The sequence below is a fragment of the Petromyzon marinus genome, chromosome 4 (assembly GCF_048934315.1).
Source record: "Petromyzon marinus isolate PM22_M1 ecotype Great Lakes invasive population chromosome 4, UKy_Petmar_22M1.pri1.0, whole genome shotgun sequence".
NCBI classification, from domain to species: Eukaryota; Metazoa; Chordata; class Hyperoartia; order Petromyzontiformes; family Petromyzontidae; genus Petromyzon; species Petromyzon marinus.
The window spans coordinates 13,818,492-13,841,302 of record NC_133670.1 but is presented as its reverse complement, the minus strand read 5'-3'; the positions used below and the strand labels follow the sequence as shown (position 1 = coordinate 13,841,302).

At 39.9% G+C, this 22,811-nt stretch overlaps 1 protein-coding gene across 6 annotated transcripts in view; it reads right to left on the bottom strand.

Annotated features, from left to right (window-relative positions):
* The window catches only part of LOC116938663 (formin-like protein 2), an 83,081-nt gene that overhangs the window by 25,411 nt on the left and 34,859 nt on the right, over positions 1-22,811 (bottom strand). For 3 of the 6 annotated variants that reach the window (XM_076057513.1, XM_076057502.1, XM_076057521.1), the window contains exons 2-9: positions 16,891-16,974; positions 11,856-11,936; positions 9,248-9,360; positions 6,036-6,119; positions 4,963-5,120; positions 2,880-2,907; positions 1,067-1,175; positions 38-114 (exon numbers count right to left, since the gene is read on the bottom strand). In XM_076057513.1, the coding sequence (XP_075913628.1) occupies positions 38-114; positions 1,067-1,175; positions 2,880-2,907; positions 4,963-5,120; positions 6,036-6,119; positions 9,248-9,360; positions 11,856-11,936; positions 16,891-16,974 (734 nt within the window). Of the gene's footprint in view, positions 1-37; positions 115-1,066; positions 1,176-2,879; positions 2,908-4,961; positions 5,121-6,035; positions 6,120-9,247; positions 9,361-11,855; positions 11,937-16,890; positions 16,975-22,811 lie in introns of all 6 variants that reach the window. The other 3 variants (XM_076057540.1, XM_076057534.1, XM_032946093.2) reach the window with 2 other exon arrangements.

The following is a 22,811-nucleotide window of genomic DNA, read 5'->3' as shown; positions in this document are numbered from 1 at the left end:
GTTTTAGTTGTACAATAAACTAACGTATGTTTCATACCTTGGGTTTTTGTTGTTCAAGCTGAGAGCAATTTCATTAACGCACTGAGGGTGTGCCATCACCATGTTGAACCCATACTATGAAAAAGACAAGGAAACATCAAGAGGATAAAAAAAACACAATTCGATTATGGCCACAATTGTGAATCTCATAAACAGCATAAACATTGAATTTCACTGTGATCATTTTCATTAAGTGCCCATTTTGTTTGGAGCTTAATGGGCTCGTACATCAACCAAGAGTCATCACTGTAGGTGAAAATTAAAAAGTCTCATGGCTTCAGTTATGATAATAACTTAATGAGTTTCAAAAACATAAGTGAACACTACTTTTAAATATCTTGCCTCATTATATGATGCAAATGACCTCAAAGTCACAAGTATTTCAACATTTTTATATGAATGTGATGGTCAAATGTTCATACTTATTTGCCTCTTTTTCAAAGAAATACACTTTTGAGAATGAAACACTCACAAAATATTGAACTTTCATTAGGTTTATTTTTAGAAGATATATCTAAACTCTATAGCTTTACTACAGGTCACAAAATATATATAAATCCGGAAGGCAGATCGATATATTGAGTACCCCAAATATAAACGTTATAGAAAACAGAACACTGTCGATTAACGGTGGAGACGTTACTGTTGTATTATGAATGTAAAAGGAGTGATTAACCCTTTCCCATGCCAAGACGCCTGAAAGGTGCAAGGTGGGTGGCCCATTCACCACTGAACCTCAGAACGCGCAAGTGGTTCGGCATTAATTTTATTTAGAGGCATAGCGCCGTTGTTTTTAAAAACATTGTACTCACTGCACAGAACTGTAGCGACACGACCACACTGTATGATAGATGGTGCCAAACAGTGCCACATGCCCTCTCGCATGGCCTTGTGAGAGCCTTGGTACTGATAAAGTTATTTTAATGTAGTTTTTTCTCTCCTGGTTGGTGTACGTCATTGGAACGGTACATCATCGGAAATTGGAAAGGGTAAAATGTCAGGTTGTTGAGAGATGCTGCCTGCCCACCTGGTAGTTCATGATGGCCCGCAGGCACATGATGCACACGTGGACATCGTCCTTTTGGCTGACCAGTCGTGAGTTCTTGAGCGTCTTGCGGCTGGGCAGGCTGTTATAACTGAGCCAATACACAACAACATGGGTGTCACCGAAAAAAGGCACAGTAAAGACCTTAAAATCCTAACGTGCTAATGCAGTGCAATGGTTTGACGGTTCGTTCATTTATTCAACCTGTATTAAACGCCAGAGTTTGAAACATTCCATGGAGGATTTACAAGTAACGTTCAACAATGTGTTGTTCAATAAAAGACCATCACTGTGGCAGGTGCAAAATGTGAGGATATTTTAGGCTACAACAGAAACGACGAGAGGCCTGTATGCACAAAGAGGGCTGTGGGATCATTTGTGCCGCATAATTAATTGGACAACAGAATGAATGTTCCTTTAAGGGATATTGCTTCTTGATGCCCTGTGTCACATATACAGAAGGAAACAGCACTGGGGACAGCAAATACATGTTATTGGACTCAAGAGGCAAGTGCACTCACAAGACAACCTAGAATTAATACAATTCCAGATTCCACAAGTTAGCCACCCCACATGCAGACTTTTTTTTTCACGTACGTATTACAAGGAGGTATTTATTTCAAGAAATGGCACAGACATTATAATGTTATGCTTTTGGTGCAAACATGTAGACACACAATACAAAAACACAAATATCCCCGCATACAGCCTACAGAGACTGTTGGAGCAACTTGCTGTCAGTGAGCACCTATGAAGGCGGCACACATTGCATGAGGGGGTGGTGTGACCAGCACCACGCATGGCCGTCTGTCTCCCAAGCGCTGATGTTTTCACATGGTACAAGGCATCATTTAAGTCTCAGGGAGGCCCAGGACAAGTTCTAATACCACTTGCCACTGATATTAGCCAGATGTGAAAATGTTTACTTAGGTTTACAGGTTCATAACACAGTGCGCTAACCAGTGTACCACCGCTCCTCACATACAAACACTACATCATATTGGCATACACTTTCCCAAAGTGGCTGCCATCATTACATTTTACTAGATTTAGATTGGCACAAATACAAATACAACGTTGAAGTGAATGTTTCGATGCTGTGATTGGATGTTACACTGAACATAATGCACCTGAAAGGACCTATTGTATTAACTGTCAGATGGGCTGCTCTTTTCAGTCTCAGACAATAAACACAGAGCAGTTGAGTCAACACTACATCACGCCCATCCAAAGCAGCATGCATACGAATGCAGTTGAAGTTTGGGTGGCCACAGCAGCGAGCTGATTTCTTAATTCACATGCAAATGTGTTGAAACCCTCACGATAAAACCAGTGGTTTATAATGCCCATGGTGATGGCTGGAAAGGAAGCGTGGCATTCCAAATATACCACCGTACATTAAGGCTTGAGAGTCCCTGTGTTTTGTTAATCAGACACTACATTTCTGATACGGATATCTCACAAAAGTTAAATAGACAAAGTCAAATGACAATTTCTAGAAGGGCCACAGCTTATAGAAATTAGTTGCTGGTGTCCATTTTTGGGAAAATATAATGCCTCCGAAATAATGAATAGAGATTATGACTAACTTTGGTCTGATGAACCTTCAAATGAGCTGCTGGGTTCTGCTGGGAAGCATTTTTTCTCTGACATAGTGGGCAGTACAGATGGACATTGATTCATGTGATGCTTGCCCTGTATGGACGGCACATACCAACTTGACCACTTCCCTCCATAGATCGTAGTTACAGAACATAGGGTGAGTACGACAAAATCGAGTTACAGATCAACATACCCATCACTCTCAGTGATGTTCCCCCGTCCACGCGCAGAAAGGGAAAACACAGAATATTCATAGTCACATGGCAGAAAAACAGAAGAAGAAGAAATACACATGCAAAGACTTATCCATACAGTATTTTATAACATGATTTACAGGTGCGATATAGTGAAAGTTGCAGTTGGGTCATGCATATATAAGCTAAAGAGTTATTAAGTGGACATAGAATTAATTTGACCATATGTGCTGCACACCAACAGACTAAAGCCAAAATTCTAACTGTATTAAATTAGGCTTCTTCATTAACGTTTACAGCAACCAATATTGTGATTATAATTGTACCTTCCACTGAAAAGAAATACTGTACTGAGATGAACATGAACCCTCTCCAGCCTAATGATACAACTGATGGCTTGAAAATGAGAAATGCATTTAACGCTCATTAATTTACCTTGGTCCACCATAGTTGTAACTTGCAAACTATCAAAATATCACTGATATTTGATTGGTTCTGCTTTCCTATGGATGAATGTTGGTGTCATCATGACTCAGAGAGGAATACATATTTCAAAAGCTGCTAATGAAGCTCCATAATGAAAAGGTCGCAGACCAATGCCAATACAACCGCTTGCACCATGCCAAAATGTCACTAAATGTCAGATTGCAGAATTAATTTGACAAGGAAAGAATAAAATACGCATAATAAGATTCCTCCCTCTTATTTCATGTGTAATGGATTCACCCACTCTGCATTCATCAAAGCGACCACATTAATGGCCAGCAGGAATTGTCAATTGTGCAAACTGGGACAGTGGTACGATTACTTTCTTTGGTCGATGGAGAAATGGCATATAAAAATTACGTTCCACTCAAATACATACTTTGTTCAAAGGCAAGTGCGTACAACACATATTACGCCATTAATAATTATTGATGAGAATTATGTATAACTACAGTAGTTTAAAATAGTGCATGGCATTTGCTTCTGTAATAAACAGCTCATGGTCTTCACTGTATTTTCATTTCAGTCAATTAAAAAAAATCACCATTTGTTCTCCAAACACACTAATTTAATCAGAGCGTACAAATATTGACGTTTTGCACTTAAGATGTTCCTAAAACACCTGTGGTGAGGCAAGCCACAAACTTAAGCAACCATTACACTACGAATTGAGTTATTTAAAGGCAAAAATGCATTCGCTTGCAAGAAATAAAAAATGTAATTATGCCAAATGTTTATATTTTGTTAACACTATTAGAAAAAAAGTAACACATTAGAAGCTACAAATCTATGTGATGTAGTAAAAAATAACTTGCATACATGATGCATACGACAGCTGTAATGCAAATCGTTATTTGTTTTTACCAAATAAAAACAAATTAATTATATGCCAATGAACATTTGATGAGGTCTGTTATTTAGATGTGGAAAAGTGCATTTGGAATACTTTTGGGTTAAGTGAGAAAATATTTCCTTTAAAAAATAAGCAAGACTAAACACCTATTTGGAAGAAATAAATATCCATATTTCATGGTTTTCCATAAATAAATCACATTCATTGCAGAAATAAAATGTCACAACAGTAAATAAATTCCAATCTAATATACAGAAAAACTATATTTAAAAGTATAAGATATTTTGACAGCAACTTGAGTTACAATTGTGTCAGTAAATTAATATCACTGTCAAGTCTGCCATTCAAACTATATTTGGCCCTACAACAGCAAGCCCGTCACCGAGACTGCATAATCAAAATAGTGCAAGTGTCTTTATACCTATGTCCACTCTCACAGCAGGTATTCCAATTTATGAAGAAGGAATGAATTTGGAGACCGATAGGAAGCTGCATATACGTATGCATCCCTGGTGTAATCCAATCCTATTTGTAAAATTTTCTCCAGGCACCCACAATTTCCTTCCGAATGCAAAACAATACTGAAAAAATAAACTGGTTAAATATCTCACAGACTGACCCTCCTAAAACTGAGTCTTGAGAGTCAAGTGTGGCTTTCCTGGCACAATTCGTAAATTAATAACTCGGTACATAGGTAAAAACCACACTTGCTTATGTCAATTTATTCCCGACACACACTCACCGGAGGCTGAGGTGGTGGCGAGCCATCTTGGCCGTGGTGGTACACACAGCCGCATGCAGCCCGTTATTCTTGCCGGAGAGGTCCTCAATGGATCGATCCAGAGACTTGGACCGGCTGAGCGTGCCATTGCCAGCACCTTCTGCACCTTCAATGTCAAACCTACAGTGAGGAGAACGGAGTAGGAAAGGGGATGGGATTATTGCACACAGAATGCATATCAACAATGACAAAACATGTACATAGCCCAGAGGTCGGCAACCAAAATCACAAGAGACATTTTTTTCGAATTTGGTAAGAAACTCAATATTTCAAGAGCCGCAATGCATGTGAATACAAGACAGTTCTAAATAAATAACGTCATGAATCAGTCCTTAAAGGAGCCACATGTGGCTCCAGAGCCGCAGGTTGCTGACCCCTGAGTCATAACCTGTAGCTAACCAGATACATTAAGTCCACTGGAATATTTGTAATATTTGGCATATTAAATGTTTTATACTACTCATGAGGGAACCTGGGACTTACTATCTGTAAGTGCAGGCATACATAAACACGAGTATGGATGAAAGTTAAAATGTGCATTAGAGTTGGGTAAAGAAGTAATATTAACTCCCAATGATTACAATGTGGAAGAATCCTGCAAAATGTGTGAATCTTCCATGGGTAATACCCATGTTAATTTTTCCGTTCATTTGAATGGGATTTCAAAAGGGATTCTGGCACATACGATTTGTGGATTTGAATGGGATTCTACTGCAAATATAGCATAGCTAAGCTTCAGCTATGCTTAAATCAGCTAAGCAACACCGATTCTACACGTCCAGAATTACCATTGCCAACGACTAGTGCATAATATTGGCCCGATTCTGCCCCATGACTGGCGTCGTGTTCAGCCAACCTATGTTAAGAAAATTACGCGGATATTTTACAAAAGTTATACACGTGCTCTTAAAATACGACTGTACTGTACACCATTTCACCGTTTTAACATTAAACTTAAGAATGTTTATAGTTAAACAAAGTACATGAAGCGTGTCCAAAAAACAACATCTGTGTAAATGTTGGTGAAATACTCACGTGACGGCGTATTGCGCAAATGACAAGTATTCTATCAGCACGTCCAGTCCTTTGTTCTCTTCGTTCAAGAATTCCCGCACCCAGCTGCACAAATGAACATTGGCACTATTATTGTTATCTCAAGTACTTAAGTGTGTTTTCACATATATGCATGTGCTTACATTATATAATTACAGCACCGTGTTATATGATGAATTATTTAAAAATTAAGGAAAGACTAGGGTACCACTTAAAAAAAACACACACATACACAAATTCTGGAACTTTGTACAAGTTTCAGATAAAAATTAGTTTATCTCATTATCCAGGCTTGATTGCTTTTCACAGACCTTCATTTTATTGCACCCTTATTTTTACAACGTTCTAAAAATAAGGCACTTCAACAAAAAAACAGGTACGTAGCAACATTGGGAGCCTTGCACAGAGTGGGGCGCAGATTTAGCAACAACTAATTAAGACCACAACATCAACACTAAAACCAGCTGCAAATACTACACTCGCCCTGTCCCCTTATATCCTGCCTGTAATCGTGGGCCTGCACGAACACACGTCGAACCATTTTGTGGAGGATGGGGCGGAGGCCAACTGCTTCCTGCTGTGGTTGACAATGGGCAAGTTAATCAGCTGGGGAGACCTTGAAGGGAGGAGTGCTTGGAGGTTGGGACCAGGTTTAATGCAAGCTGCTGTGACACGGGTGGGATTGGGGGGAGTGAGCGGAGGAAGTTAGGCCTCCCATCCGCTCCTTCTCTCGCCCTTTCTGATTCAAACTCACGCAAGGCCAATCCCACAGGCACCCTCGAGGGTGGCGGTGGTGGTGGTTGGGGGGCTTTCGAAAGTTGGCAAGAAATGGTCAAAGTATCAGAGCAAAACAAAAAAAATCAGCATGATGCGTGTGTATATTATATTCGGCAGCGGATTGGAAGGCCGCAAGCTTTCTTGGATAATTTCACGACGCAATGGGACCCGTATGTCTGCGACAAAGGCTGGAGGGGTATTGTCTTTCAAAAAGAAATGGGGGATGTTCCAAATTACGAAGAAAAACAGCAAAACAGGAAACACAGCTGCATGCAGGAATGCAAAACAAAACGCTCTTCGTATAAAACGTGAGGCAACAGGATGACAAAAATAAGTTCGCAAAGACAAAACAATGTTGTAGAAACAATAACAGAGTACTTTAATATGAATTGTACTTGTTTATGTACAGTGGTGGAAAGCATACGCAAGCATACAAACTACACAATAACGATAAATACTTGTGTAAATGTTGGTTGATAAATACTTTGCAGAAAAATTCCCAAAATGTAACCGACACAAGATGAAGTAAACATAAAAAAAACCTACAACGTACTTAGGTTGTGTGCAAACAACTCAAATTCTGTTTAAATGTTTCGAGTGAGACTGGCAACATTGATCACACACACACACACACCCCACACTCACTTGAGAATGCGAGTGTACTTGCCAGGAATGGTATGTACGATGCAGAAACTTTCTGCTTCCCATAGTCCCTGACATCCTAACCCATGTCCAGCTGGCCCAAATCGCAATCTCGGTGTACCTCTCTTTGCCCATGAAGCAATGGACAACTGTAGTTCAGTGGGCAAAATGTAACCAAGAGCAGCCAACGAACAGATGCATAGATCTGTACAAAGCCGCCAGCTATTCGTGTAAACGAGCTGCTTGCACGTGAACACTTCAGAACGTGCAAGCAATGTGTGGCTACCATACGATACGATCTATGTGATATCGATGCCTTAAATACGATATGTCATACCATCATTGATCAACTTAACAGTATAAAATGCATTGACAACGCAATAAACTCTACATTCTCTGCCATACAACTGCAGCATAACACGATAATAAAAAAAAATCTATCACCACACAAAACATTAAGAGGAAAGGACAATTCCAATTATGCCATAAGAAAATTGTGGTAACTTTTTAAAAATTACTTTTGTAAGGTGACCTAAGCATAATGTTTAAAGTTACAACTTTCACTGATGTACATTGACCTCAAGTTGTTAAAGACAATTTTTTTCTCCATTTCTTCTGGACTATACAGATGCTGTAATAATAACCACCATTACCATCCAATACATGTATTTGAAGGTCGCCTACACCAAAACATATGCGAAGTTGTTCATTACATTGGCTTATATATAGTGTGATTGTCCTCATATTTCATCGATTAATACTCAAAGGAAGTAGAGAATGCATCCAAAAGAATGCCACCATGAAAAGAGAGCAATGAGATTAGTTTGATTTAACACGTAGGCTTTCGTGACCAATATTGCTCATAATAGAGGGTTTTTTTTTTGGTTAGATTGTGTAAATATAAATGTCGTTAAACCCGCCACAATTTTGGCTGTCGCCTGATGAGACTGGTTGTAATTACCGGTGAAATCTGGTGCTCGAATTGTAAATGTTGTGGGTTTATTCTCCAACACACCGGTGTGCTGAACGAGTAGCTAGATGGCACATTTTTTTACGTGACAAACCTTACTAATTGGCTGTGTCGGGTGGTGGCGGGTTTAACGACACATTTATATTGATGCGATCTAACCCAAAAATAAAAAAAACCTCTATTATGAGATCGGTTCATGTGCTGGAGTGAAGTGGGATGGCAGCGGCTCTAGACCATGGTGGCAACAGCGTGGGGAGCCCTTCATCCAGCAGCGGATAGACAATGGTTGATGATGATTCCAAACAACTTAGCCACATCACAAGAGAATAATTTACAGGATGAATTAATGTTGCCATTCGCAAGCTAATGGGTCCCATTGCATAGAAGTGGAGTTCTCCGCGCATTTGAGCTTCCCAGTGGCAGGCGTGGCAGCGGTAAGCTTTTATTACTGTACTGGTGTGATGAATCCTAATAATGGCAAAACTGGTTGACAGTTTTATCTTTGTCTTACTATTGCCTAAAAGTTGGCCACAATTAGCTTAATCTGTTGATGGTGACATAAGAGAAAATTACCACAATGCCGTTCTGTGGGAGCTGGTGGTTTTCCATAACGCCTTTTTGTACACACAATTGTACATTTCAGTGTGTTGTCGAAACATCTCATCACCCTGTGCACTACTTCATTTACCCAATTTGGCAAGAGGCCCCACTTGCCCGTGCATTCGAGGGCTATCCAAGAGCACGACTGTGCCACTTTCAAGCCGGGTTGGATCATCTCCTGCAGTGGAGGGTGGCAGGGACTCACCCGATGTGATTGGTGCGCAGAGAAATCTCCAGCTCTCGCAGCACCTGTGTCGACTCCTGCACGCGCCTCCTCAGCTTCTGCAGGGGCAAGAACACGCATCCCAACAAGGTACACTTCTCTATGTTGACATCAAGATCGAAAACACCACGACATGTTCACACACAATATGCATTCCTTAATTGCGTGCATTCGTTTACTTCTTAAGTACAGTAAAGCATGTTCCCATGTTTAAAGAAGTTTGGAATTTTTGTTGTTCTAGAACCTTACTTGTACATGGCAGAACTGTCATTTTCTAAAGATGTTCACTTATCCAACCTTTTCAAATATCCGCCTATACCTCAGTATCCAGTGTGTCGGATATGTGACGTTGTACTGTATTTTGTATTCTCCCATACTATATACAATGTACCTGTATGGGTCTTGTGTAAATCCATTGCTGAATAAGGGCCTCCCCACGCCGTGCAGGTTATTAATAGTTATTTGGCCATACTTCACCACAGTGGTCAGTGTGGGATGGTGAATGCATAAATGTAAGAACATAAAAAATACAGTTCAACACTGCCCTCTACTACCCACCACATAGCCCCACAAGTCACATGACAATCTGTTTGTGCATGAGGTTCACCCATAGGTGAAAGGGCCTGTTCAGATATCACCCTCCACTAATGTTAGCCATGGCCAAGAATTGAACTCAGCTGGCTGGGTTCATACAAAACGAAGCGCACTCACAAATGCCGCACCGCTTATTTGAGAAACTCAATAACGCATTTTTAAAGTGTATGGCGTTTTACATAACAACTTATTTATTCTCTCATACCATGCCTATATGAAACAGCGTGCTGGTGACCAAAACTGATTCGCGTAAAGTGATTTCTTCCAGGGGTTGATGTGCTCGCATTTCCAGCCAGTTCAACTTGAATCAGGGAGCATCCGTGGAGATTGACTGTATCTGGCTTTTGCACAGATCACAACAATAAGCCAGGGCAAGGCCTCTGTTTTGACAAGACTGCGTCCATTGTCTGAAGAGCTTGCTGCCAAGTGTGAGCTGCATTGAAGCTTTGTGCTTCCTTCCAGCTGTCATGGTACAGCATGGTATGAACAGTCATGTGCCACCCAAAATGTACCAACTATCTCAGTTCATCACTGCAGTCATGTTTTCTTAGAAACCATACAGTAATTGTTGTCGTGCCTAAATGATAAATGTCTTCCAGAATCCCAATGTGGTTGCACAATTTTTGGACCAGATGTAAAAAAAATGGTGGAGATTACCAAAAGTCATTGATGCCAGTTGTTAGAAGCTTGAGGGAAACGATCATATAAAAATAACTAATAATTTGAAGTTGGATTCCTTTCTGTACTGTTATTTCTTTTTGAGTGAGCCATTCTTACAGGTGTGAAAACGGGTACAGTATTATAATCTTAAAACGTCAACATTTACGTCTGAATCAGAATATCTATTTACAGTGGAGGAATCCGATGAGCTGCAAACCTCTTTTTCAGCACGTGCAAACAAGTGCTGTAAATAACAAACATTTATCTCACTCGGGGGTGACGACGATAGTATTCGTTTAACGACCTTACTTTTTAAAAGTATTTAAAGAAGCTATTACCTACTATATTACAAAATCATCCAGGAATCATGCGTTTATGAAATTAAAAGCCTACATGCAGATCACAGGAGCGGCTGGCACATATTGGTTACATCTCTTTTGAGTTCTTGATTTGACGACAAAAGACGCTCAAACGAGACAGAACAGAATAACCATTTGCCTGGTGTGGAAACAATTAGGTTGCTGAAATAGAACTGGCTGCAGTCCGAGATAGGGGCAGCTGAAAGCAGTTAGCAACGGGGGCACGATTCCCTTTACAATCCCACCGGCAACAACAAAAAAAAACCCAGCAAATTTCCCCAGCTGCCCCTTCCAGCAGAGGTTGCCGTGGCAACATCTGACAGGGTTTCCCAAACCCAACGGCAGGGGTAGAAACAAAGGCCTTGTGTTGTTGTGGAGAGCCTCCTTTAACCAAAGGAAGGAATCTGATCTTAACCCAACAAACCTCTCGGGAGGCCTGCCCGGGCCCTGACACTAGGCAAACGTGGCCCCCATGGTGTCGGCACCAAGGCTACCAATCAGTTGGAACCATGCGCATCAAAATATTTCCTTCCAAACCCTTTTTTTTGTTCCCCTCCTTCCTAGCTCCTCTCAACATTCAATAAATACTTTTCTGCATATATTTTTTAGCCACTCAACAGTGGTGAAAATGCAATGCTATTTGAGTTTGTAGACGATTATATGGTGCCTTATACAGCAATGGAGGCCAGACGCCACCACAACGTACTATAATTGAATTTAGAAAGTGCCTACATAATTATTTGCCAGTGTAAGTGAATTGTAATAATGCAATTATGCGTAATGCTACCCCACATCTGCACAATGCATGGCACTGGGGGTAATGAAATGTGATGTACCATGAAAACCAATGCTTGGAAAATGTCAATACAGAGATAAATTGATTGGTCTGAAATGTTAGGAATACTTTACTAACCACAACATATAAATGTTATAATTAATCTGATGTGCACAGTAGCCTGTGTGTAATGTTTTGATACCTTTCTAGTCACGCCTGGGTCCAGGTAGCTCTTCAGCTTCTGTATGTACGTGTGTGGAGGGTTCTTTACTTGGAAACGCTCCTACAAACAACAGAACATATAACAGGTATTCAGTATTCATAGCAGATACCACGTGACCGTCAGAACACCCCCTCCCATTTAGTATTTGCGAATGTCTCGAATATAGGGGAGCTATAGAGAGATCTAATGTCTCGTGTATAATCGTTTGCACTGATCTATTTGCATAAACAACAGTGCTGCACCACTGCATAGCATTTTCCCAGCAAGCTCTCGTTTGTGTTACACAATACAACGACCAAAATGGTCATCACGTGCAACTTATCAAGGCGTGTGGATCTAATAGCATTTCTGGCCGCAAAATGTGACCCACATTTTAAATCACTGCCCTGTCTCTTGCAAGATGGCAATTTCATCACGTCTTGAGCCATGGCTCGTGTTCGCGCCCCCACCTATCTCTCCTGCGAGTCGCAGGATGTCACGTACACATTGTCTGAAGCGACAGCTCTTCAAATGCAATACAGCAGAGTACCGCCGCGCATTTACAGCAGGCGGGTCACAGAAGGCTCAAAGGAGGTCCAGTGGGGGCAAGCATTAGGGGAGTTGTGGAAGGCAATTAAATGCAATTGCACCGGATCTGCTGAAGAAAAGATGATCTTGCATAGGGCTAGGCTTTCCCGTTTATCGGTTTGATTACTCGACTAATCGGATAACGCGACAAAGGTTGGGGAACAAAAGTGTCACCTCTATTCCCGTGTGTGCCGCAGGATGGAAAATGATGGGCGAAGATTGGTGACTTCATCAGCATCATCAGCCGTGTCACCTGGGCGTGTACGATAGGGGATTCCTGTCTTCAGGAGGTAGAATGTGGGGGTGCGGCTATTTTTAAATTGGCCAGAGTAATAAACCACAAAATAGTAAGTAGTCGGTAAATAATGGTTAGTTGACTAATCGACTTAATCAACTAATTGTTCCAGCTATAATTGCATATACCCTTGTTCAAGGCATCCAAGGTAAAATCGCCATGACAAGCATGACGGGTTTGCAGAAGCTGCATTGGCCGAGTATGGATAAAAACCTTGTTCCTCCAGCCGAGAGGCTAGAGTTAATGCAGTGCAGTAGAATTCATTTTATTAGCAACTCTATTGCTCACAACTTCTATTATCTGCAGGATCTATAGGACGGGTTCGCAAGAACTCCTATTGTCTGCGCCCAGATCCTTCACATTATCTGCAATATGCACATTCTTTTCATGGATAAATGGGGTACAATTTCCAAATACGATCGCAGATTATAGGATCCGCAATGTTCGTCCGCTGCATCACCACGGTGAAGAGAAGTTGTACTGTATTGTTTCACGGCAAGCACGTTGGTAACGGGTGCACCCAAAGTGGGCTGCACAAGGCTCTTGAATCATACTCTCTGATTGCTGCAGCAATTACGGATGAAGCAATATTTGTCGTCCTTGAAAAAGACCAATGATGTATCTATACGTGTAAGATTTGTATGTATTTTAACACGATGGTTCTGCGAGACAAATATTGTATCTCATCATCATTAGACCTCCTTTGCCAATACCAAAATGTAATAATAGGGTTTTTCCCCTTTTTTCTGGCAACAAAACTGAAACCTTTTATACAAGGATTCATGTCTGCATTAACCAAAATACCTGCAGTCAAAATGCATATATTATCATAGTATGTTTTTTTTGGTTTGCGTTTTCTCTGCAGGCATTGTGGTTAATGCAGACATGAATCCTTGTAAAAAGGTTTCAGTTTTGTTGCCAGAAAAAAGGGAACAAACCCTATTATTACAAATATTGTAGTTTAAAGGATGGCTGTCACCATTGGTACAACCCAACCAAAACATTCCAGGGAGGCAAAAAAATATCAGTTGAATCATTGCCACGTTTAACAACGTGCCAATTATTCTTATTATTACTATTGTTTCAGCTCACCATTTATTTGAAGAACAATCCTCACAACCAAATTGAGCCAAGGAGTACGACGTTTCAGGACAATATTCTAGGAAGTGATAATCATTTTCACCTGACACGGTTGCTTAAATAGGTGTCATAATATTCCAGGAACAAACCAGATATGAACCATTACAAATGAACGTACTTGTGTTCTAATTATATTATAATTTAACGGTGCAAATGATTAGAACTGTCTTTTGTGTTTGGTTGTCCTTCCCCTGCAACTCCGATTCACACAGTTGGCTATGTACGGTGTGAAAGAAGTTCAACATACATACAGTATGTGTAGCTTTATTATATGCATTATTCATTATAACTGCTCATGAATATACTACCCTGTAGCAGGATAACATTGTTATATTGACTGAAGTGTAACACTTCGTACCAATTTCATCACGTTATGTGATGTGTAGCTATGTTGTGTAACACATAGTCACTGGACATCTGTAATAAAGAGCTTTATAGCTCATCGGATTCCTCTAGTATAAATACATTCTGATTCTGAAGTGCTAGAGATGTTATAGTTGTTTATTAAGAATCATTGTATTCTGTTGATATTGCTGTGAATACATTTCAGTAATATAAAAAAAACACTGGTCATATTCAGGATACACACAGTTTTGCATTACAACATTCGATCACGTGTAATGATCCAGCCCAATTATTGTAATGAATAATTATCGCAATTCAGGACAATGATTGCATTCATGAATTGATTATTCTTTGGCCCATTTTTACCACATTTGATTTTACATTTTCATTTCGAATGGTGTTTTTAAAACTCCATTAACCTAAACTATATAGCATTACCATAAATGTTGGATATAATCCACATACATCGTAAACAATGTATTCCTAATACTGTACATACAACTCAATGCATGTACATTATATTGTGTAAGACATTATTCTAATCGATTAATCAACGCATCGTCACCACAGAGTGTAATTTCTTCTAAATTCACAATCAAAACAGACTACTGTACTGCATAATCTGCAGTCATTGGGCTTGTGAGCAGCAACAAGGTACAATACTGTGACTCATATCAAATCCTACAAACGCTGCTTTAAAAACCTGCTTTTACAAAACATCTTCACAGAAATATTGCAAGACAATTCGCAAGGCCCATACACAAACGTATTCATGTTGAACTTCTTTCGCACCGTAACACATCACATAACGTGATGAAATTGCCACGAAGTGTTACACTTCAGTCACTATAGCAATGTCATCCTGCTACAGGGTAGTATATTCATGAGCAGTTACAATGAATAATGCATATAATAAAGCTACACGTACTGTATGTATGTTGAACTTCTTTCACACCGTACATAGCCAACCGTGCTAATCGGAGGTGTACTGTAATCTAAATAATGCACCAGCATTCGAGCGAGCTGAGAGCGGCTCTTTGCCTTCCCACCATCCTCTGAACCCACACAACCCTTAACTACACCCTTGCTCCTATCATGGGCCACACCAGTCACGTGAATAATGGGGCACCACACAACTCTCTTGCCATCTGCAGACCCAGTTCACCACGACAACTACCTTGAGGCCACACCATCATTAAGTCCCCAGGCTCAACCACGTTTCCTGCTGGATCGGGTTTAATACAAACAGTCGTCGCCCCCCCCCCCCCGTGAGCAGACACTTTCCCAAAGGCCTGTTTGTCCTTTGGCTGCTTTTTAACATGGTGCACTGGTTTAAAAAATATATATATAAAGAAATATTTGTCCAATCCTTCAGTAAGGTTTTAAGAAAATAAATACGTAGGAGTGACGGATGAGTGTCGTTTCAAGGTCACTGGCTAATAGCACGTTTAAAAAAATCGTAAACGGCCTTCTTAAACCACTGAGCTCATTTTATCTTGTTACGGAATTATGCAATTGAATTAAATGGTATTAAAGGCTATTTATTCTTCTCAGCACGCACGTTAATTGGAGCATTATTCTTTTTGGGTCTTTTAAAATCTCCACTTGAGATTTTAATTAATAAAATTGATCTCAATGAACAAATATAAAAAAAACCAGACACCATCCGTTGTTGGCCAAGCGCAATATCCCCTGGTAAGGGTATCAACAACGCTAATTTGTATGATAGAGTTCTCCCCATGAAGAGGACCATGTGGTGATAATCCTGACTGATGTTTTCATGGCTCTATCTAAGAAAATAATAAATGCAGTAAACAGAATCATAAAAGTACCATCATTAGCCAGTTTCTATCCACTGCTGAGTGAACGGTCTCTCCCCCCCCCCCCCCTCTTATTTGTCCTGATATCTTCCCTTCTCTGATGTATTCCTTTATAGCATGTCCCTTACCCAAGTCCTTTTACTTGTCCTAACAGCTAACGTGATGTCTGTAATTTCAGTTTCTTCTCCGATCCACGTGTTCACATTTATGTCACTAAGCATGGATACAATACTCTCCTTGCCTAACTTCTCTGATGTAAAAAAGTACAAAACAATAAATTACCATATACAACACAAGTAATGCATTGACATAATGATGAAAAACACAGCCCTTTAAAAAGAACAACAGTACTGCACTGTGAGAACCAAATGGCCATAATTTGGTTATTGTATTTTACGTTAAATAAATTTTGCCCATATGGTATTAGGCTTCTAAAAGCATGGGTACCACATTTATGTAATTATTGCAGCGTGAGTGAGCACGTGCTTTCAATGAATTGCTGTATACACAGATAATAGTTTCCACGCCGATTTTGTTTTCCATTCAACGCCCCCGTATAAAGACGGAACAGCATTTATGTGGAATTATATTGTAATAGAAGGACTGCACCGAACGGTAAAGCAGTTTCGACAACCCTTTTTAGCGGAACGTACAATGCTGCCCTGTAATTGACAATATGCGTCTTTACTAAGACAGATGTAAGCACAAAGTGCTTAACGAATATAGATCCTCATACAATATGTATAGATCACTTTGTCGACACACATCTACTCTGTAAACATTTCAGCAAGACTTGAATGACATTGAGGGATTATGTAAGGGGGTGGGACAGCGTTTAGTGACTTACCTGGTCACAAATTAGTTCCCATTTCTTTTCAGCATCATATTGCCGTAGCAATCTGGCTTTGTCGGGTGGTAGATTCATGGAATTCTGAAAGCAGAGAAGAATACACCACATTTAACCACAAAAAGCTACACACAGTTTGTACAGCAATACGTAATCATCGTCGTCATCACCTAGAACATATTACCACCTGAAGGTCTATTGCGTCGAAGCAAGTACAGTAAAACAAAATTGAAGAAAAGCCAAAAAGACAAACCATTCAAATCAACACAGATTCCACAAGAATCAATCTTTTCCAGTAAAATACGATAAAAACCAATGCAAGAACAAATTAAAAAAACATTCAGTGTTACATATCACACTAATGTTACACATTTTTAATTGCTGTAACACGAGCCATTCAATTATTCAACTGCCTTGTTATTGGGTGAATTGTCACGATTCGCAGTAGCAATTCTACTTAATAACATTAGCTTCTCCAGTGCATGCAAAATGTTCAGAGACTGTATGGTTCACGTGAAACAATAACATGTAAATTCAATGAATCATTCTACGCATGTCTTGCAAGTCAAATAATATTTCTCAGTCTTTTTTCATCTTTATTTCAACCATGTCATCAGGGGCATGTCATGAGACAAAGTATCCATTTGGAGCTCTCATCGAGCAGTGTATTGCCCCGTGCATTAGAGAATGGCCCCCTTCAAGCCATTCAATTTTATTTGCACATTCGAGGGCACGTGTTCGCACGAGCCCTTCAGTCAAACTGATATTTTGTTTAATTCAAATACTTTAATGTGATTTTTGTTGTTGTGACTGGATCGAGACCATCAGCTTACTATTACAGTGCGTACTTGAAAATATTATTTCATATTTTCACCCAAGCCAGCAGGTCACCAAAAAAAATACTGCAGATCAATAAATTATTGAAATGACTAGACTGCAGCTGAGTTGTTGAATTTGCTTCATTTATGAATTCACACACAAACATTCAATACAGATGTCATTTCTGCACGAACTAAAATATACCAAAGGTTCTGAGCACAGCGGTGGCCAGTACCTGGAGGCATGCTATCGTCGCGGATGATGGACGTGGGTATAGACATTGAAAGTAGGAAAAGCAGCATTGTAGTTAAATAAAATCCAGCATTACAATAATATACATATGTACTTCATTTGAGTGAATGCACTTATAAGCAGAAGTCCTATCTGTGCATCCACATAAAAGTTAATAATACTCGAGTCCATCGTTCTGTAGGTTTTCCAGACCTATATTGATTGTCACTAAGCATTTGTTTATAGAGTACAAGCAAACGTTAGACCAATTTAAACCTTCTGGGTCCCATCAACCGGTAATAATATTGGTCTGCAAAGCCTATAGACTGATGGACCACAAATATATTTGTATATGTGGAGACACAGAACAGAGTCCTGTTTGTATATGATTTTACCCATAATGCTTCACAGCAACACATAATGAGTTAATTTAAGTGAATTATTGTGCACTCTCAAAGACAAAACACAAATGCATTTCCAAAACATATCAATCCCAAAGGACAGTGTCCGAGTTTGAAAATAATAACATTTATACCCAAATTATGTGAGGTCAAATGTTCAACAACACAAGTGAATTACATGTTCACAACTGCACGGTATGACCTCTGTCATGAGCCAGAGGGCAACCTAACAAATAACCCACTGCTCTGAAGGTGAAGAAGGGTGTCTATATGAACAATCAGTGTTGCACTTTGCTGTAAGTAAACAGGAAAATTAAGCATCATAAAACACCCCCAATATTGCACAACAAATGATGATCAATGGTGCTGGCTCTTATTTGTGGTATGCAATATGCAGCTAATGGAAGTGTGGCAATACAAAAGCCACCAGTCATCTGACAAAAGGCATCACCACTTGAGCAAATAAAAGCATGCAGACATTCGAATCATGTGCACAACGTTGAACAGTAACGTTGAAAAAAAAATACTTGTGGCAAGAGAAAGCATGGTAATCGAGTTAATCCCATTAAGTATAAGAGTAATATATCTCATTGCAGGTGCATGAATTATATATTTTTCCCTGTCTGGAGGACACAAGAGCATACACAAACGCCTTTACCAGTAAGTTGGTAAATGGAGGAAAATCTAAAATCCTTGTACTGCTACACCGAATTTACATTTTTTCCAGTGCTGTCCAAATGTTTTATGGCAGGGCAGACAGTTCCCAATTAAAGGCCCGCAACTTTGGGGAATAGGATACATGGAGGGTGGGTTTTAAATGAACAAGAGTCTTCCAGGCCCCTCCTGAACCATCTGTTCCCTGTGCTACTGCACTGCTGGAGTGTTACAGACGTTTGCTTTTCCGGGTCTCTTCCACTGCAGCATAGGCACGGCACTTCACAACGCAGAACGCTACGTCTTCTAATCGCACACTGAAAACATGTGCAAGAAATAATGTAATCGTAAGGCACCGTAATAAACTGTATTCATAACCTGGTGAAAAGCTTTTGTGAGACAAAATCCTGTTAAGCAAGGTAATCATATTGATTTAAAGCTTTCGTGACTGCAGGGATTCATATTCTTGGTTCTTTCGGTAAAGTCACCACGTAGAAGGGAAACAATAAAATAATACAAATATAAAACAATAAAATTCTCACGACGTTTCGACTGCAACACAAGCAATCATCATCAAATTTTCTTGCTGTGGTTTTCACACCTGATGTGTTTATACATTGCAGACATAATTGATTCCTATAATAAATATGAAATATCTTCCATGTGCCACACCGTACAGAAATTTAAAATTAATTCAGCATTAATAAGCTAAACTAAACATTTAAAGTAGCTTATCTGACAATACCACACGGCGTGCTGTACTCCTTCTCAAACACATTGGCATTGGTGGAAATCTGCAATGCAATGGCCATAAGAAAGCACATTGCTTTGATAAATGTTTACTTTGGACTTTACATGCGAGGTTATATTGCTCTGCATATTGGCAGGCAACAGCAAAGGATGCTGATTTTAAAATCTCATCTCATTAATATCCGACGCATTTACCCAAGACAACTGTCTACAATTGTATCGACTCAATTAAACAATTTACAGTAATTACCATTGAATGCAATGTACAGTAGTTTGAATATCAATGTTCCTCATTGTAAAGTACTATACTGCACTCTACAGTACTGGAATACACGGCACAATCAATTCTGGTGCACTCCCTCGTATTTGCTACATTACAATACGATATGTATGCATTCAATATTTTGTGGCCGAGGTGCAATGTGGGGGATGTTATTTGAGCATCCGTGATACGCCGCGATGAATAAAGAATACTCCTCGCATTCGTGAAAACAAATCCTGGATGGAAGGAGTAACGAACCGCGCTTATCTCATCTCCGATAAAAGAGCAGAATTTAGCAAGTCTGCACTCCTATGTACAGCATTACCGTGCAAATATCATTCATCGGAGGAGAGACGTTTTTAGCTACTTGACAAAAATTGACTCAACAAAAATTAGCATTTTTTGCCAATGCCACCGCAAAATATCAGAGTTCTCGTAGACTACAGATGTTTGGCGTCCCACTGTACTGTGTATAACACGTAATACTATCTACAGCATGTTGACCTTTTGGTTTATATCCATTTCCAGCTTCATACACGATCTATCCACTGCTGGATGAGGCCTCCCCAACTCGTACACCATTTCTCACGGTCTTGTGATTTAACAATCCAACTGGAACCTGCACATGAGCTGAATTCATCGTTCTGTGGACGTCCACTCAGCTGTGTACCCTGGCTGCCATTCAGTAGTTAGTCTCGACCCCTCCGAGAGATGCAACCTGCCCAAGGCCACTTTTATTAACAGCTAATAGGACATCTCTAACTTTATTATATTATTATAATCAGTGACAAGTATTTCCCTTTGTCTCAGTGCAATTCCCAAAAAAACGCATCTCTCCATTCCTTTTGTCAGCCTTACATATTCTTTGTCATTCACCACGATTCTGATCCACGTGTCACAGCAGGTAATATATCGCGGATTATAACTCATAAGTGATGCAATGATATAATGTAATTAGCATTACGCCATAAAAACCGAAAACGGCAGGTAGTTACTGGATTAAATTAACCCAATGGATTATTTTCAACGAAAGGTTGATGCAAGCAACTAAAGTATCAAGCTTTGAGACCTTCGGCAGTCTCATTCACACGCAGGAAAGGAAGACAAATGGTCAATTGTCGCAAAGCCACTATAATGCATCTTGTTGACATGAGATCGATGTTTGATTGAGACTGCTTCTTCTCCTCCCATGACCTTTCACGCACAAATAACCATGGCAACGCAAGGCTCATCCTCTTGTGCAGCGACTGCAGGTGTGCAAGCAGCAGATTCAACAATGATCCTCCATTCAAAGCCCAACAAGCAACAGGATTTTCCATGAATTTGCTTCACAAAATGTGAAATGGAATGAAGATACATAGAGGAAGCTATCTCCTGCAGCACCATGTGCAATCTTTTAATGCATTTGCGTTTAACATCTACAGTGCATACTCTGCACAATAATTTAACTATATAGAATAAATTTTGATTTAAAGCTTTCGTGACTGCAGTAATTCATATTCTTAGTTTTTTCGGTAAAGTCACGTTGAAGAGAAACAACAAAATATATATAAAACAATAAAAATTCTCACGACGTTTCGACCATAACTCAAACGGTCATCATCAGGTGTGTCGGTTTGCATAAATTTATTTTGAAAAACGGCATATTTATTTATATATATAAAAATAACGTTTGCGTCACGCGCAACGATTGGCTGTTTGCCAGGACTAGTCCATCTATTTTTTGAAAAGAGGAGGGGGGAGACGAAATTTGTTTTTATCTATGCTGTCTGAAAGCCACTGTAAGCGTGAACAATCAATCAAGAACTGAAATGATTTATCAAATCTTTCCAATGATTGCTAAGATAGAATCCATCTTCTCGGTTGAAATTGTCTCTGTGTTTGTATATGTGGATAGCCTCATGAACGAATCTCTCATGGAAGCCAGATGGCTTACAAAGAACCTCCGTCTTGGAAAAGTCAATGGCATGTGAGCCTACTGAATTAGAACAATGATCTGCTACGGCCGAGGTGTTGGTCCTACCGTGTTTAAGGTCTGCTTTATGTTCACGAATGCGGTCCGAGATATGGCGTTTGGTTTCTCCAATGTAACTACTACCACAGAGGCAACTTAGTTTGTAGACACCAGGGTATTGTATGTCCGGAATCACATCTTTTACAGACGGAACCAGATCACGGATTTTATGTAATGTGTTGAAATGGACTTGGATCTTGTGTTTATTCAAGATTTTGGAGATCTTTTTTGTGATCCCAGCAATGTAGGGTAAAGTGATGGTTTTGAAAGGCTCCTCAAGAGGGTTCTTCTTCATGGTTTGAGTGATAGCTTTGCGGATTGTATAGTCGGAGTAACCATTAGCCCTAAGAGCTTGGTGTACGTGCTTGAGTTCACTGCTTATGTGTTCCTGGTCGGATATGCATTGGGCTCTATGATACAGAGTCTTGATGAGAGAATTCTTCTGTGATGGATGGTGGTGGGAATCCGGTTTCAGATAAGCATCCGTATGGGTAGCTTTCCTGTAGACAGAGTGGCTCATTGAACCATCAGGTCTCTTTTTAATTAGGACATCCAAAAAAGGTATCTTGCCATCTATTTCGACTTCCATGGTAAATCTGATGGCTGGGTGTATGGAATTGATGTGGTCGAAGAATTGGTCTAGAGCAGGCCGGCCATGTGGCCAGATGACAAAAGTGTCATCCACGTACCTCTTCCATAAGGTTGGGCGCAGAGTGGCAGTCTGGATGGCGTCAGTCTCAAATTTCTCCATGAAAATGTTAGCTATAACTGGAGAAAGGGGGGAGCCCAT